Below are 16871 nucleotides of genomic sequence, written 5' to 3' on the forward strand. Positions count from 1 at the left end.
AGTCCCACATGATGCAAATGGAAGATGTGTGCTTTTATTGAAATAGTTCTGTGGTGCTCTTTGGTTTTTCTAATTAAATCTCAAATTATGAAGAGTCAAGACAGGCTGGACAGCCCAGCAGGGCACCAGTACAAAGCCTTATGCACATTGATGAATTCAGTGTGCAAAGCCGAGGACAAAGGCTTTCTTTCCTCTGGGGCTTCTCGGGTGCTCAGAATGCAGATTGTTCTTGAATGTGAAGATCTGTCTCCTGACGGAAGATGGGAGGGCAGGTTTGCCTTAGCGGGGTGGGGCAGAGGTGGGCAGAGGGGCTGGCTCTCGGGCAGGAGAACCTTGGCTTTCTCAGGGAAGCAGAAACCCAACCAGAGGAAGGCCGTCCTGCATCTGGGGCAGCAGTGCCCTGTCAGCCAGTGCAGCAGGCCAGGGGGAGGCGAAAGGGCGTGGTGGGGACTGCGGCGGGCCGGAGGGGCAACGTCGGTGCAGCGACAGCGGCGGCCAGCGCAGGCTCAGGCCAGTTTCCAAGGAAGCCTCCACGTCTAGGTGGGTACGTGCAGTTTCCTTGACTAACGCCAGGTGTCTCAGTGGCTGGGGCCGACCACACCCGTCTTCTCGCCTACAAAGGCCTGCAGGCCTCCGGTTTGAAAGCTTTGCCCCACAGACCTGGTCCTGCACAAGTAGTCGTGAGACCTCGTCCCCCCTCCCCCGCCCCGCAGGTGCCCCGAACAGCCTTCCCAGCCCTGCCTCGGCCCACCTGCCGCAGCGTTACGCATGCCCCTTCTGACAAACGAGCGCCGCAACTACACTCCCACGCCCCACCTGTCCATCTGCGCCCTGAGCTGAGAGTCCCTGCATCCTCTGGGTGTCGCCAAAGCCAGAATTTGTTGAGCGTTGCTTTCCGTGGTCTTGTCAAAACAGTTGGTCTACCGAACACGTGAGATGATCATCTTCAAATGGGCATGCCTCTCAGCTGGCTTTACCTTGGAGCCCCGGGTCGGGGACACCCTCCGACCCCTCCCACGTGGGAGTCGGCTGCGATTCCAGCCCCATCGAGACATCCTACCTAGAGCAGCCACCCTACCTAGAGCAGCCACCCGGCGCACCTGCCCTGGGGCTGCCGGAACTGAGTGCCCCCGGCCGGGCGGAGGCAGCAACAGGAATGTGTTCCCTCTTAGTTCTGGAGGCCAGAAGCCTGTGATCAGGGTGTCAGCTGGGCTGTTCCAGTGTCCGCCCCCATCTTCACACACGTCCGAATGTCCCCTTCCTACAAGGACCAGGGGCCCAGCCCTACTCCAGCCTGACCTCATCTTAACTAATTACATCTGCAACGACCCTCTTTCCCAAGAAGGTCACATTCAGAGGTCCTGGGGGCTAGGACTTCAAAGAATTTGGGGAGATGCAGCTCACCCTGTAACACTCCCTTTCTTCCAGTTCACCACGACCCTGTCGCAAGGAACAGGCAACATTGTTCACATCATTAAGTGGCGAGCTCCAGCTTCCAGAGGCATCCGGTGGCTGGAGGGGTGGTGCGGTCAGGTCAGGCCGGCCTGGGCAGAGAGCAGTCTCGGGGTGCTTGGGGAGGCCGCGGGCCGGCAGGCTGAGCTCTTGTCCTCTGGAGATGGGGCGGATGGAGAGGCAACAAGAGTCCTTAAAACCGCTGCTTCGCACGGATTAGCATCCTCTCCGAGGGGACGGGCCCCTGTCCTGGGGATTTGGCCAGAATTGGACGGGAGAAAAGAGGTTCTGGAGCCGCCCCCGCCCCCGCAGCAAACCCAGGCCCAGAGGTCATATGCTGTCGTCGTCCAGCATCCTGGTGAGGCCCTCGCAGATGTGGCGCAGGTGCGAGCGGTAGGGCTCGGCGGGGCCGTAGAGCGCCGCCAGGAAGTCGCAGTCGGCCAAGTGGCCGAAGACGTGGTTGATGCGGCCGTGGGATTTGGCGGTCAGGTGCGCGCCCACGGCCTGGTGCAGCAGGTCCCGGCACTCGTGCAGGGCGGCGGCCAGCACGCGCCGGTCGAAGGTGAAGTCCACCTGGTGGAAGCTGACCGCGGTCATGGCCAGGCGGCGCGCCCTCTGGCGGAAGCGCTGCAGCAGGGCCAGCTCCTCGCCGCCCAGCTGGCCGCCGCGGAGCAGGACGCCCAGCTTCACGGCCACCTTGACCAGGTTCTTGAGCACCTTCTGGGCCTCCTTGCGGCTGCGTGTGAACTCCTTGGTGGCGCGGTACAGCTCGTCCAGCACCTCGCTGCTCGTGTCGTCGATGAACACGGCCACGGTGGCCTTGGACGCCATCTTGCTCAGGAGCTTCTTCTGGGCCTGCAGGGCCAGGCTCTTGGTGCTGAAGGCGTCCATCGGCCCTGCCGGGTGGAAAGGCACAGGCGTCAGTCCCCACAGCCCCTTGTGTTTGCTGCCACGTCGTCCCAATCCGTGAAATGGGCGCGTGCCAGTGGCCCAGCCCCAGGGGAGCCTCACCGACAGGAGCCTGCTGTTCCACAAACTTGCCGGGAAGCACCTACTGGGTGCGGGGTGGAGGCGTGTCCAGGACACATGGCCCATGCTACGCTCAGAAGCTACAAGATGCCATCGCGTGGGCACCCCAGAGGGGCAGGGGTGTGGGCAGGCCTGGAGGGAGGGACAGGCGAGGAGGTGGGCAGAGGGCCAAGTCCCAGGCCGACAGATCTTCACACTCCGCGGCCTAGAGGAGGGACGCTCTGAGGAGCCAGAGCACAGACACAAAGGGCAGGACACCTACGTAGGAAGGCTTGTGAAAAAAAATCAGTCACACTGAAAAGATGGGGACCAAAGGGACCCTAAGGGATCTAAGGGAGTTCATTTCTAAAAAAAGAAAGAGGGGCGCCTGGGTGGCTCAGTTGGTTAGGCGTCTGCCTTCGGCTTGAGTCGTGATCCCAGGGTCCTGAGATCGAGTCCCGCGTTGGGCTCCCTGCTCAGCAGGGGGTCTGCTTCTCCCTGTGCCCCTCACCCTGCTTGTGCTCGCTCTCTCTCATTCTCTCTCAAATAAATAAAATCTTTTAAAATTTTTAAAAAAGAAAGGAAGGGAGGGAAGGAAGGGTAAAGTCAAAAGAGGGAATGCATAATGGTGAAATCTGGGCAGGATGTTCTCCAGTCCCCCAGACCCACCATATCCTCGCTGTGGGCTGAGGAGGGGCTCAAGGTGAGTTACCACAGGCAGATTCCACCCCCACTAAGTCCAGCTTGTCATTCCCCACCCCCATCCTGCAGTTCAGTAGGATGGGGGTCCCAGGCCCCAGGCCCTGGGCTGTTTAGGGTGGAGGAGCCCAGTTATTACCAATTCCCTGGCCTCACTGTCCCGGCGCCCTGGGGCGAGAAATGAGCCAGGTGGGCAGTAGCCTGGGCTGTGGGGCCCTTGGGGGGCGGGGGGACACGTGTGAGGTTTCTAGAAACACACTGCTCCAGCGACGCCTCTGATCTGGAAACACTGACTTGTGACAGCTCCCGCCCGGGAAAGGGCCGGGACAGTGGCCAAGGGGAGTGGCAGGCCAGCTCTCGGGGCACAGTGAGCAGGCCTCCGACAGCAGACTCTGTCTGTTCCTCACACCTGTCTCCGCGGCCAACTGCCAGGCCCCGAGCTCTGAAGCCACCCCCCCAACCACCTCCTTCCCGCGGTGCCAGAGTTCTTCCCAACCTGCACATCTGGGCATGACCCTTGCCTTCTGAGGACCGGCTGGCAGCTCCCACAGCTCCCAGGACCCGGCCCCACACCTCATTTGGGTGCCCGCATCCTCCCTGGTGAACTCCTATTCATCCCCCCAGAGCCCTGGCCCCTGAGTCCCTGCCTCTTCTCGAAGTTTCATCCCTGAGCTCAGCTTGGATACTACCTCTTCTAGGAAGCCATCCCCGAACCAGCAAACTGACAATGAGGCACCTCCTCTGGGCTACGCAGTACCCCAGGCACCCCCCAACACTGCTCTGCCCACCCCCACAGCCTTCACTCCCCAGCTGGTCGGCCTCACCCCAGCCCGCGGGGCAGGCAAGGGGCCCGCTTCCTTACCCGCTGTGTCTTTGGAGACTCCAGAAAAATGAATGAGGCAAGCCTGAGACCCACCCCCAGCCCTCATCCACTGGCCCAGGCCCTAGTAGAATCCACCCCCATCCTGGCCCCAGGCCGGCCAGACCAGGAATGCCATGTGGGTGCCCGCTCAGCCCCCAGAACCCCCACAAAGCCCGTCTTTGTGTGAACTCACACCCTGAGAGAAGTCCCACCCCCTGGGCTGCCCCCTCGCCTGCCCTCAGAGGTCAGGGTGGGCATGGGGATTGCAGGACTGCCTCCCCTGCCCCCACACCGTCACCGGCCTTCGGGGCTACGCGGGCCTGGGCCAGAGCAGGGGTGCTGCTGAATTGGCAGCACATGGCGGGCCCTGGGCCGGCAGCGTGCGCCCATTTCATCATTTCCGCCAGGTAGTAGGCTGGTTTCCAATTTGCTGAAGAAATTACACAGGCTCAGAGAGGCTGAGCCACTTCCCCTAGGCCACACAGCAACACAGCAACTGACCGCCTCGGCAGGCCTACCTCTCTCCACCTTCCCCAGTTGGTGCCTGCAAATCACCTCGAGCTTTCAGGGGCCAGGAGCTGTTTCAGTGACAAATCCAGCCCCAGGACTTAGGACCTGCTCCTGGATCTGACCGCTTAGTCAAGCAACATAACCGCCCCGTGCCTCAGTTTCCCCATCTGTAAAATGGGGAAGATGGAACTAAGTCTGTCCTAGGGCAGAAGCTTGTGGCCGAGCCCAGTGCCCCCCAGGCTGTGAGCTTTCCCTGGGCGGGGGCTGGATGCTGCTGCCTGGAATTCTGCCGTTCAAGCTCCACGCCGTTCAGGTCCCTGAAGGCATAGCCCTACTTGTCTGTGAGAGTCTCTGGGGAAAGGGCAGCAGCAGCTTTGGGCTGCTGAAGGGAGTACCTGTGCCTCCCAGATGCCTCCCCACCAGTTTCTCTAGAACGTTCTATTCCATTCCCTGTACCAGGACTCCTCCTCTCCCTATTACTCATCCTGTAAACTGCTCGTCCAAGTCTCAGCATCGCGGTCACCTCCTCCTGGAAGCCTTCCTGGGTGTCCCAGGCTGGCCTTGCACACCTTGATCTCATTGTTCGTCTCCCTGGCCTGACAGTGCAGGCAGGGGCTGGGGCTCCCTTGTTCACACGGTGCCTCCGGTGGTCAGCCCAGGGCCTGGTACACAGCAGGCGCCCCTTAAGTGTTTACTGAAGGCATGAGGGAAAGGATGTCCACAAACATCAGGAATGAGAAGGAACCCCCAAGGCCTTGCATTCAGTCTCCCCAGCTTACAGATGGACAAACAGGCTCAGAGAGGGAAAGGACTTTCCCTGAGTCCAGGGAGGAGCCCCAGGCGCCTGGACCCCAAGGGCCCTGGAGCCCAGGTCTTGCTGCCTATCTTGGTTGCTGTGTGACTTCCGGGGGCGAGGTGGGGGGTGCTCTGTCCCTCTCTGGGCCTTGGCCTTCCAATCTGCAAGTGCTGGCTGAGTGTGTTGGTTCCGGAGGGGAGCTGGGCCCCCAGCAGGACCTCCCTCCTAAGCCCAGAAGGAAAAGGGGGTGGGCAGAGGCAGCTGCAGCCTCCCTCCGGGCCTCCACACTCCTAACCCCTCCTAACTCCCAGCCCCCAGACCTGCTAACACCTGGGCCAGCCCAGCTGCATGACCCCCTCCTCCCCGACCCATTGTTCTGCCAGAAACCCCCCGTCCAAGCAGGCGGACAAGGAGATGACTGCCATCCCAGGGGAGCAGGCCACAGACGAAAATAAACCCCGGCCTTCCTTCCTTCCTACACACTCACCCAGGTCTGAGGGCGGGCAAGCCAGGAGGTGACCACGCTGTGCCACGTCAGCCTTTCTGGGGCAGGGCCTTCCCAGGAACTGCCCAGGGGCTCAGGGGCCAGATGGTCAGCGTCCCTAGTCCCTGCCCACCGAGTGCCCGAGCGTCCCATTATCGTCAAAGCTAAAAGAGCCTGCTAAAGGATCGAGGGCTTGGCTAGAACACTCATTCAGTCGCTAATGAGCATTTATGGAGCACCACGTGTGTCCCAAGCACGGGGGATACTGGAATGACCCAAAGAGATCCCGTCCCTGCCTTCTGGGGGATTCCAGCCTTCTAGACCCAGGCCACCTTATTACAAAATAATTTGGGTCCCCCCATTTCCCTGAAATGCAATCTGCAGACACCACTGTCTACCTGCACCCACCAGTTTAAAAACAAAATAGGGGGTGCCTGGCTGGCTCAGTAGTTAGAGTGTGTGACGCTTGATATCGGGGTTGTGAGTTTAAGCCCCATGTTGGGTGTAGAAATTACTTTAAAACCTTTAGGGGCTCCTGGATGGCTCAGTAGGTTAGGCGTCTACCTTCTGCTCCGGTCATGATCCTGGGGTCCTGGGATCGAGCCCCACATCGGGCTCCCTGCTCAGTGGGGAGTCTGCTTCTCCCTCTAGCTCTGCCCCTCCCCCCAACACATGCGTGCCCTCTCTTGTCTCTCAAAAATAAATAAAATCTTTAAAAAAATTAAATCTTTAAAAACATAAATAAATAGATGGTATAAAGGTGGTAGTCTGAGGCAGACTGATCGGGGAAGGGATCTGGAACATCCCTTGTTTTGTGTCTCAATTTGGGTCTATACAAATGTAAAAAGCCATCGAGCTAGATGGTCGTACAACTGTGATTATGCTAAAACCCAGCAAATTGTACACTTTCCAAGGATGAATTTTATGGTATGTGAATTTATAATCTCGATAAAAAAAAATTCTAATCTTTCTCCAAAGAAGAAACATAAATGGCCAACAAGCAGCAGGAAAGACGCTCAGGGAGGGAACCAGACAGAGAAAGCCACACAGGGTGTGAGTTCACGTGGGTGACACGGCCAGAACAGACTCATCCACGGAGAGGAAAGGGGGGTCGTGGGGGCGGGGGGCCGGAGGCAGACTGTGTGGGGCGGGGCGGGGCGTGACTATTGATTGGGATGGGGTTTCTTTTTGGGGAGAGGGAATGTTCTGGAAGTTGAACACTTTATTATTTTTTTTAAAGATTTTATTTATTTATTTGAGAGAATGAGGGAGAGAGAGCACATGACGGGGGGGAGGGTCAGAGGGAGAAGCAGACTCCCCGCTGAGCAGGGAGCCTGATGCGGGACTCGATCCAGGGACTCCAGGATCATGACCCGAACCAAAGGCAGTTGCTTAACCAACTGAGCCACCCAGGCACCCCTGGAAGTTGAACACTTTAAAGCGGTGAATTTTATGGTATTCGGGTTATATTTTATCAAGCTGAACACTTACTATATATATTAAGTGTATATATTTTATACCTCTCTGCCCCTTACTATATATGTTTTGTGCCTCATTTTTTTATGCCTCGTATTTAAAATGTTAAATAAATTTAACATTTAAAAAGTCAGGATTTGGCCCATGCTGTAGTACAAACAGAAATAAAAGGATCACACAAGCTGAGATTTGTAAATCACTTCCACCTTGCCAGGTACATAGTAGGTGCCTAATAATACATGGTTGATCAAAAAGAATTTCCCGCCTTAGCAGCACAGGCCTACCGCACTGGAGGATAGAGCGCATCTCCTAGAGATCTGCATATGGGGCATATGGCAGTGAACATGTGGCTACAGATTCCTGTCGAAAAGAGCTCCACCTCTCCCTCAATTTACCCAGGAGTTGCATTTTGGGAACAGTCACTGGATATTAAAACCGTGCAAAACCCCACTCAACGGTTTGTTTCTGGCAGGATGTTAGGAAGTTGTGGGTGCCAGGGGGCTACTCAAGGCACGTGGCTGGATGCCTAGTGTCCCTGCTCCCTGCCCCCCAATGCCAGAACATCCTGTTATCATCACAAGCAAAAAGAAAGCCCTCCAAATTTCCAAAATAGTCCCCTAAGAGGCATCTTCCTTGCTGGAAGGAGGAGACACCAGAAATCAGTGAACACAAAAACAGGATAATTTCAGGGAGAGATAAGAGCCAAGGAGGAGGGGGGAGTGACAGCCAGGGACAGCAGGTGACCTTGGCCAGGATGGTCAGGAAGGCCTCTCTGAGGTGGAGCTGCCGAAGCTGGGGCTGGAAAGACAAGGTCTGGGGGAAAGGTGAGCCAGGCAGAGGAAACAGCTGGTGCAAAGGCCCTGGGGCAGGACTGTGCCTGTGTTAGAAGAGCAGTGAGGAGAGTGAAGGCCACTGTCCAGGTCCTCCCACAGCCCTGCTATCTCCCCACAGGGACCCCAGACAGGCCCCATGCCCTTGGGGACAGCTTTCCCATCTGTGAAATGGGTGTCCAGGTACAGAGTCCTTGGCTCTGTTGACGCTTGCCCTGCCCCCCACATTCTTCCCCAGAACTGTGGAGCCCAGTCCACACTTCCTCTGTCAACCCCACTTTGTCTTTTGGACTCGGAACTTTGTCCTCATCCCAGTTTGGACACTCCAGCTCCAAACGCCCTGAAAACTGGCCATGGACCCTGACCTCAAACCTCTGGGCTGCTCTAACATCCTTTACCTGCAGAGGCAAAGACAGGAGGCAGGACTGTCCCTGAGCCTCCCCTGAGAGGTGAAGGGCACACATCAGTGAACGGCACCCTCCCAGTGGACCCTGTTCTTTCCAGTCCCTTCAGTTCCCAAACTCAGGAGCCGAGCCAGTTTCTCCCCCATTACAGCCACAACCCCCTCCATCAGTCTCTCTGTTGCTCAGTGGGCTCCAGCCTCACCCATCCCCTCGCTGCATGCCCTGTGCCTCTGCCAGGGGTCGGGAGCAGGGGGCGTTCTCAGCATAAGGGTCCCCCTGCTCAGAGAGGCTTTCCCTGACAACCCAAATCATTCACCCCGGTCTCCTCCACCTCACCCCGTTTATTTGTGACAATTCATTGTGTTGGTTCATGACTTAGGCTTCCTATGCCAGGCTCGAGGCCGTGAAGGCGGGCAATGGGTCTGTCTTAGTCCTGGCGGGGTCCCCAGTACCCAGTCCTGGGCCCGCAGTGGATCCTAACTAGAGGATTGTTGAATGACTAATTGATCACTGCATGCAAATGGAGGCACAGGTTAATGCGGGCGGGAAATGATGTCGCAAAGCTGCCCAGGCCCTTTTTGTTGGGAGGCCCTGGAGGTGGGGGTGGGGAGACCCCTCCTGGCCCTCCCCCATCCCACCGGGGCTGAGCACACCGCAACCCCGTGTCGAGTCCCCACAGCCAAATCGCTTTCCGCAAAATGCTCCCGGTAAGTTTCGCCAAACCAGGATGGGTCACGGGCCTACACATGTGGTTGACAAACACGTGCAGTTCTGGGCACGGATGTCATCTGACATTCTCCTTTACGGGAACAAGCCAGACTAATGAGAAACAAGGAGAACGAGAACTGTGTTCATCAGCAACGAGAGCGACGTCGGTGCCGAGCCCGATGGCAGGTGTCCGGGGGCGGGAGAACGCCTCCTCCACGCTCTTGTGCTTTTCACAAGGAAACCGCTGTGGACCCGACACACTGTTGAGTTTAATTCTCATCATTGGCATTCTCTTCATCACTTTCTTGAGTTCTACCAGGAGTTGGCGAACCCTGGCCCACTGCCCGTGTTTGTAAATAAAGTTTTATTGGCACAACGCCACAGCCATTCACTTGCATACCATCTATGACCACTTCTGCGCTATAACGGCAGGCTTGGGTACACGGGACAGAGACCTGCATGGCTTACAGAGCTGAACATGTTTATTCTCAGGCCCTTCATAGAAAAAGTTTGCCAACCCCTGGTCTAGACAATCAACAGAACAATAAATTAAACCCCGATGTGTAGTAGTTGCCAATTTCCACGGTGTACGTGCTCCCACCACGGCCAATTTCAAGCTTCCAACTTGATGTCAGCGAAGGTGGAGCTGGGAAGAGCTGCTCACCATTTCCACCAACCACATCCAATAGATAAAAATGACCTCAAGAGTACAGATTTTAGTCAAATACGGTAGAATAATTAGGAAGTCACAATTTTTGACTATTAATGACCTTTGCTTTTTTATGAGATTTATCAACATATGATTCACACACCAAAAAATTTGTCCTTTTAAAGTGTACAACTCAGTGGTTTTTATATATTCACAGAGTTGTGCAACTAGCGCCCTTATCTAGTTCTGGAACATTCCGTCACCCCAAAAAGCAACCCCGTCCCCATCAGCAGTCCCCTCCTGCAGACCCTGGCCCCCACGAGCCCCCTTCCTGTCCGTGGAAGAGCCTATTCTGTGCGTGTCACACACGTGGACTCACACCCCGTGTGGCCTTCTGTGTCTGGTTCCCTCCCTGAGCGTCATGGGCTCGGGGTCCGTCCGCGGGGCAGCACGTGTCAACGCTTCACTCCTTTTTATGGCCAAATAATATTCTATACCCTAGTTTTAAATATATGTAAGCTCATAGTCTGTCATTTTTAATAATGGCTGTGTTTAACAACCCAGCCGTGAAGATTCCTGATGAGACAGCCCGGGGCTCTCATGAGCCGGGCTGAGCCGGTGACAGCAGGCCCCGGGTCCATGGGCAGCCCGTCCCCACCGCATGAATTCTTCATGTCCTACACAAAAGCTGTCAATAATTGATGGACCAGCGCAGCAGGGCCGGGCCAGCCACTCCATCTCACCTCTCTGAGCCCTGGCTGCAGTGGCCCAGGGTGGCCTCAGGGGCCCCAGGCCTCCACCCACAGCAGCAAATGCCCCCTCTGTCCTTGTTCCCGCACGAGACCCTCTGCCAACAGCAGGGCCCCCACGGCGTCGGGTTTTTAATCAGCCACCGCTCGGACCTCACAACCGGTGCCCAATTTGGATATGGCAAAAGGAAGAGAGGAATCTGCTTGTCGGAGGGGCTTGGGGGCCTCAGTGGTTCTCAAACGGGGTTCTCCAGAGCCGGAGCCGGGTCTGGCCACCTGCCGGGCATCAGGGGGACCTGGACCCTGCCAACTATGGTCAGACTCCCACTGAAGCAGAGCTTGGGCGCCAAGCAGGAATGTTGGGAGAGCACAGGCCACCCCCTACAGAAAAGATCAGGCCAGGCTGAGGCCAAGCAAAAGATGTTCGAGGCTTCGGGGTCATGTGGCAGCAATGTGGATGCAGCCCCTAGGTGAGTCCCAGCTCCGCCCACCTCTCCCCTCTCCACTGCCTGAGTCCTAGTCCCCTGAGCCCTGAGCCCTTCTCCCGGGCTCGGGCTCTCACACTTCCTCATCGTCCTCCCCAAAGAGGCCACCAGAGGGCGCCGGTAAGCACCTGAGTCAGGAATCTGCCCACAGCCCTCCACTGCTCCCCTTTCTGGGGTAAAAGCCCAAATTCTTCCCATTGCCCACAGGACCATGTATGACCTGCCCCCACTCCCATCCCCTCACTCTCTTCCCCTCACTCACTCTGTCCAGTCACATGGGTCTCCTCACCGTTCCTCCGAAACTCCAGGCCCGGGCCTGCCCCAGGGCCTTTGCATGGGCTGTGTCCTCTGACCGGAATGCCCTTCCCCTCAGGTCTCCACACTGCTGTTTTTTTCTTGTCATTCAGGCCTCAGCTCAAATGTCACCTCCTCAGGAGTCCCTCCCAGGTCCCCCATCTAAACTAACTTCCACATCCATCTGTCTCTCCATCATCTTCATGCAGTTACAATTAAGCATAATGAGATTTCTGGATGATCACCTGTGTTTCCCAAGTCCAATCTGTGAGCCAAGTGAGGGAGGGCACCAGCTCAGCCTTGGTCAGTGCTGTGTCGGAGGTGCCCAGCACCAGGCTTTTGGTTCACAGTAGGGCCTCAGAACCTGTTGAGTGAATAAATGACCTCCCAGCACCAGAGGAGCATGGAGTCTGAGAGCTCATCCAAAGGCCCCACTGTCCAGCCAGGGAAACTGAGGCCCAGAGAGAGATAGAGATAGCCCAAAGCCATGTAGTAGTGCCGCGCGAGCTCCTCTGGAGTGGGGGCTCCCCCAGGTAAATGCTCCCCAACTTCCACTACCCCATTGGACAGAAGTGGATGTTGAGGCCTGGAGAACAAAGTCTTAGAGGATCCCAAGGACTCAGCCAGGGGAGCTTCCAGGAAAGCTCAGGTGGGGGAGCCCAGGGAGCTGTGTCGTGGTGGGGGGGTGGGGGTGAGGGGTGCCCAGGGGAGGGGCACATGCTGTGTAACTGGCCCAGGCCTGCCCATCTCCAGGAACCCCTCCCCTGCCTCTACATTTCGAACACCTGGGGCTGTGGACCCCCTCCTCCTCTATATGTCTAACACCTGGAGCTGTGGACCCCCACCTCTAGGTCTCTAACATTGGGGGTTGTGGACCCCCCTCTACGTCTCTAACACCTGGGGTTGTGGACACCTCCCCTCCCCATGTCTCTAACACCTGGGGCTGTGGACCCCCCTCCTCCTCTATGTCTCTAACACCTGGGGCTGTGGACACCTCCCCTCCCCATGTCTCTAACACCTGGGGCTATGGACAACCCCCCTCTACGTCTCTAACACCTGGGGCTGTGGACACCCCCCCTCCCCATGTCTCTAACACCTGGGGCTGTGGACCCCCCACTTCTAGGTCTCTAACATTGGGGGTTGTGGACCCCCTCTATGTCTCTAACACCTGGGGCTGTGGACACCCCCCCCCATGTCTCTAACACCTGGGGCTGTGGACATGCCTCCTCCCCATGTCTCTAACACCTGGGGCTGTGGACACGCCTCCTCCCCATGTCTCTAACACCTGGGGCTGTGGACACCCCCCCTCCCCATGTCTCTAACACCTGGGGCTGTGGACACCCCCCCATGTCTCTAACACCTGGGGCTGTGGACACCCCCCCCTCCCCATGTCTCTAACACCTGGGGCTGTACCAGGACAAGCCTCAGCCATTATTCAGCATCTGCCTCTGGGCGGGGACATTTCCGCCACAACAACTGGAGCTTTGTCCTCAGGCACCCTCTCCTGGCCCCATTTGACAGACAGGGACACTGAAGCCTCTTAAACCCACCACATCAGATCACCAAGCAACTGAAAGTCCTCTGTCCTACCCAGGCCTCAGATGGGAAACAGGTTCAGAGAGCATCTGACCTGCCCAAGGCCACACAGCAGGAGGGGACACCATAGGCCTCCCAAACTGCACCTGTCTGACTCATCTATTTGCTTAGGGACCTCCCACCCTCATCAGGGAGGGGCTCAAGCCCCCCTACTGGCAGCCCCCCTGTAGTCTGGGCACTCACCTACTACCAGCTTCCCAGGCCACCAGGCCTGCAAGTGGGAGAAGCACAGCCCAGGTGTTTGTGTGGCTGGGGTGACAACTCTTTGTTCTGGTTTCCATAGGTACCGCGTCCCTGGGCCGGCCTCTCTCTGCTCCTCCCAGCTGCCCAGCCCTTGCCTGGCAGTCCCTTGGCCCAGCCCATCTAGGCAACTTGTTATGTTTCAAAGTCGTTGCCCATGGACCTGGCATGGCAGCTGAAGGAACAGCCCATGCAGAGGCCCTGGGGCAGGACCATGTCTGGCGTGTTGGAGGGCTGGTATGGCTGGAGCAGAGTGAATGAAGGGGAGAGAGGGAGGGCCAGGAGGAGACAGGCAAGGCCCACATTCCTGCGTTTAACCTGGAAGCAGCCCTCTTCCCCAGGGAGTTCTGTCCCTTCCCATTCTACAGACAGGAAACTGAGGCTCAGAGAATCCAATCACTTGTTTTGGGTAGCATGGTGAGTGGCAGAACAGGAGCCTAACGGTCTGATTCCAGGGTCTGAACTCCACAACCACTAGCCTGAACTGCCCTCACTCAGCTGTGGCCCCCCCAGGGCATTCAACTCCCCCGGCGGGGCTCAGATATGCTAAGGAAGCAACCTTGGAGGTCTGTTTACAGCCGGGGCTGCCCCTCCTCAGGGAGCCCCCCAGGATAGAGGAGGTGGTGATGCACGCAGATCTAGGTCAGGTCACCTGCCAATTACCTAGGCAGCTACAGTCCCAATTCATAGCTGACAAAACTGAGGCCAAGGCTTCCGGCCACTGGCGAGCTCCCAGGTGGCCAGTCTGGGTGGGCCTGGCCATGGCTCTTCCTGCCGCCTGGACTAGCCAGAAGCCACACACATTCCCATCACCACACCTTTGGCCAGGCTGCCCACCACCCCGAATGCCCTCCCGACTTTGGAATCTGGGAATCCGGCCCTAGCACCTGGCACCCTGCTCGGTGAAAGGGGCAGAGTCCATCCGAGTCCCCATGGGGGTGGGGGGACGCTGGTCTCAGAGCACAACCCCACGCTTGGGAGGGCAGTTCAGACCCCATCTGTCTTCCCCTAACCCATACAGCAGGAGAGTGACGGGGACACAGAGGGAAAGGGAGAAACAGAGGGAAACTCAGGCAGGAATACGGACAGGCACGGGGGGCGAGAGAGACAGGGCGTCCAGGTGGCCCCCGAGGTGCGCCGAGAAGCGAAGGCGCCCGGGCATCACTCCCTCACCTGCTCTCCGGGGCCTGTCCGTCGGTCCGACCGTCAGGAATCCGTACAGCCGCCTCCGAGGAGCAGTCGCGGCTTCCGCGGGACTCGCGCGGGAGGACTGAGACGGGACTGGACGGGGCTGGGGGGGGTTGGGGGGCGGGAAGTTCGGCCACGCCCTCTAATCGCCACGCCCCCCGACGCGGCCCCGCCCCGCTCCGCCCCCGCCCGCGCGGAAAGGACCCAGGAGGGGCTGAAGGGGGGGGCGGGCCGAAGGCGTGGGATTAGCCAATGGCAGTGCGGGCGGCGTACGAAGAGGCCAATGAAAGCAAGTCATCTGGAGGGGGCGGGGTGTGGGGCGGGGCCAAACGGCTCCGGGAGATTCCTCCGGAATCGTGAAACGGGCCGGATGCGGTGTTGGGGGGCGGGGGGAGGGGGGGCGTGAGCCAAAGAAAGGAGAGGAAGGAGATCCAGAGTTAAAAACTGAGACCCGGTGAGGAGGGGGCAGGGAGAGAGAGATTGAGAGAGCCCAAAAGAAAAACAGATCAACTCTGGCCCTGGGCAAGCCCCTTCCTCCCTCGGGGACTCACTTTACCCACCTGGGTGACAGGAATTGGTGCCGAAGCATGTTTCTTAAAGTACAGCCTCTAGGAACCCTTTATATCAGAATCACCTGAGAGTCCCTTAAAAGATGCAGAGTCCTGTAGCCCCAAATGGGCTGAATCTGACGCAAGGTTGAAGATGAATCTCCCTGGGCTCAGGTAAATTCTCAGGTGAGGTTTGAGGCAGTCGCTGGGTGGACGGACCCTGGAAACCCCACCGGGGACTCCCAGATCCAGCCTCGATTTCCGTGGGAAGGAGGCGACAGAACACGCAGGAGCCTCCTGGCCGCCAGCGGGTGAGCTGGCTGGGCCAGCTGGGGCCCCCCCAGGAGGATGCAGCTGTGAGTCCTGGGAACTGGGCCCAGGAGCGGCTCCCAGCTCCCCTGCTGCTCGGTTTCCTCCCTGCAGCCCAGCTCTGGGTCCCAGTTTTAGCTAGGGCCAGGGGAGGCCAGAGCAGACCAGACAAGCGTTTGTGGAGTTCCTGCTGTGCGCACACGGGACGCACACAGCCCCAGCACAGGGTTCTGCTCCCGAGGCAAAAATAAATGAAATGTCTCTTTATCCCATTTCGGAGAGGGAAACTGAGGCCCAAAGAGGGGCAGTGACTTGGCTGAGGACACACAGACATAGGTGGCAGGGCCAGGATTCAAACCAAGGAGTGCTGGTCCCACATCCTCCTGCCCTCAGCCAGGTCCTGTCCTCCCCTAGTCCAGGGCTGCTCATCCTCTGCACGATTGGCAACCAGGTGCTGCATTCCTGCTGTGGGGGGCAGCCTGGGCCCTGGGGGGTGTTGAGCAGCATCCCTGGCCCCCACCCACTGGATGCCAGCAGCCCCCCACCTCCAGGTCCCAACAATTAAAATTGTCTCTAATCATTGCCAAGTGTCCCCTAGGGGGCAGAATCACCCCGTTGAGACCCACTGCTAGAGATCCATCTCTTCATGGCTCCGCCCCAAACTGTGAGGACCCCTTCTTTGGGTCAGGGTAGCTAATGGAGCAAATTGTTTTTAGCATCTCATCAAACCACAGCAAACTCTTTCCTTGAGCACAGGGTGGGCGTGGGTAGAGTGAGACCCAGGTGGGTTCAAACCCAGCTTTTTCCTGATCTCCACGCATGTGTTCACCTCTCTCAGCCTCAGTGTCTGAATCTGTGACATGGGAATAGGAAGGCCTACTGGTCCCCAAAGAGGACAAATAAAAAGTGCCCACAGGGATCCGAAGAAGTTAGACCACTTGTACACTGTCGGTGGGATCTTAAAAAGCTGCAGCCACTGTGGAAAAGTTTGGTGGGTCCTCAAAAAGAGAAATTACCATGTGACCCAGCAATCCCCCTCCTAGGTATCAACCCGAAGAGGTTGAAAGCAGGGACTTGGACAGATAATTGCACAATGTCCATATCACCGTTACCCACAGCAGCCAAAAGGGGGGAAGAACCAGAATGTCCATCAACAGATGAACAGATAAACAAAACGTGGTCCATCCAGACATTGGGATATTATTCAGCCATAAAAGGGAGGAAGTTCTGATTCATGCCACCTGGGTGAACCTTGAAAACATAAGCTTAAGATGCCAGTCATAAGAGGACAAGTATTGTCTGATTCCACTTTCTTGAGGGGAATCCATAGAGACAGAAAGTGAAAGAGAGGTGACCAGGGGCCCGGGGAGAGAGGAATGGTTAGTTAGTGCTTAATGCAGACAGAGTTGTGTTGATGATGGAGAATTTCTGGAGATGGATGGTGAGGGTGGTTGCAACAATGTTAGTGTGCTTAATGCCCCCTGAATTGTACACTTAAAAATGGTTATGATGGTAAACATTGTTGTATATTTACCACAATTTCAGAAAATGGATAATGTAATATACCAAAATGGCTGAATTGTA

General features: G+C 57.3%; 1 protein-coding gene across 1 annotated transcript; it reads right to left on the reverse strand.

Annotated features, from left to right (window-relative positions):
* Positions 1 to 12: 12 nt before the first annotated feature.
* Positions 13 to 14532, reverse strand: TNFAIP8L1 (TNF alpha induced protein 8 like 1). Its single transcript, XM_036115968.2, has 2 exons — positions 14416 to 14532; positions 13 to 2348 (listed from the first exon to the last, which is right to left on the reverse strand). The coding sequence occupies exon 2, from the start codon at positions 2341 to 2343 to the stop codon at positions 1783 to 1785; it is 561 nt and encodes a 186-aa protein (XP_035971861.1). The 5' UTR covers positions 2344 to 2348; positions 14416 to 14532; the 3' UTR covers positions 13 to 1782.
* Between the last annotated feature and the right edge of the window lie 2339 nt (positions 14533 to 16871).

The sequence above is a fragment of the Halichoerus grypus genome, chromosome 1 (genome assembly GCF_964656455.1).
Source record: "Halichoerus grypus chromosome 1, mHalGry1.hap1.1, whole genome shotgun sequence".
Lineage (NCBI taxonomy): Eukaryota > Metazoa > Chordata > Mammalia > Carnivora > Phocidae > Halichoerus > Halichoerus grypus.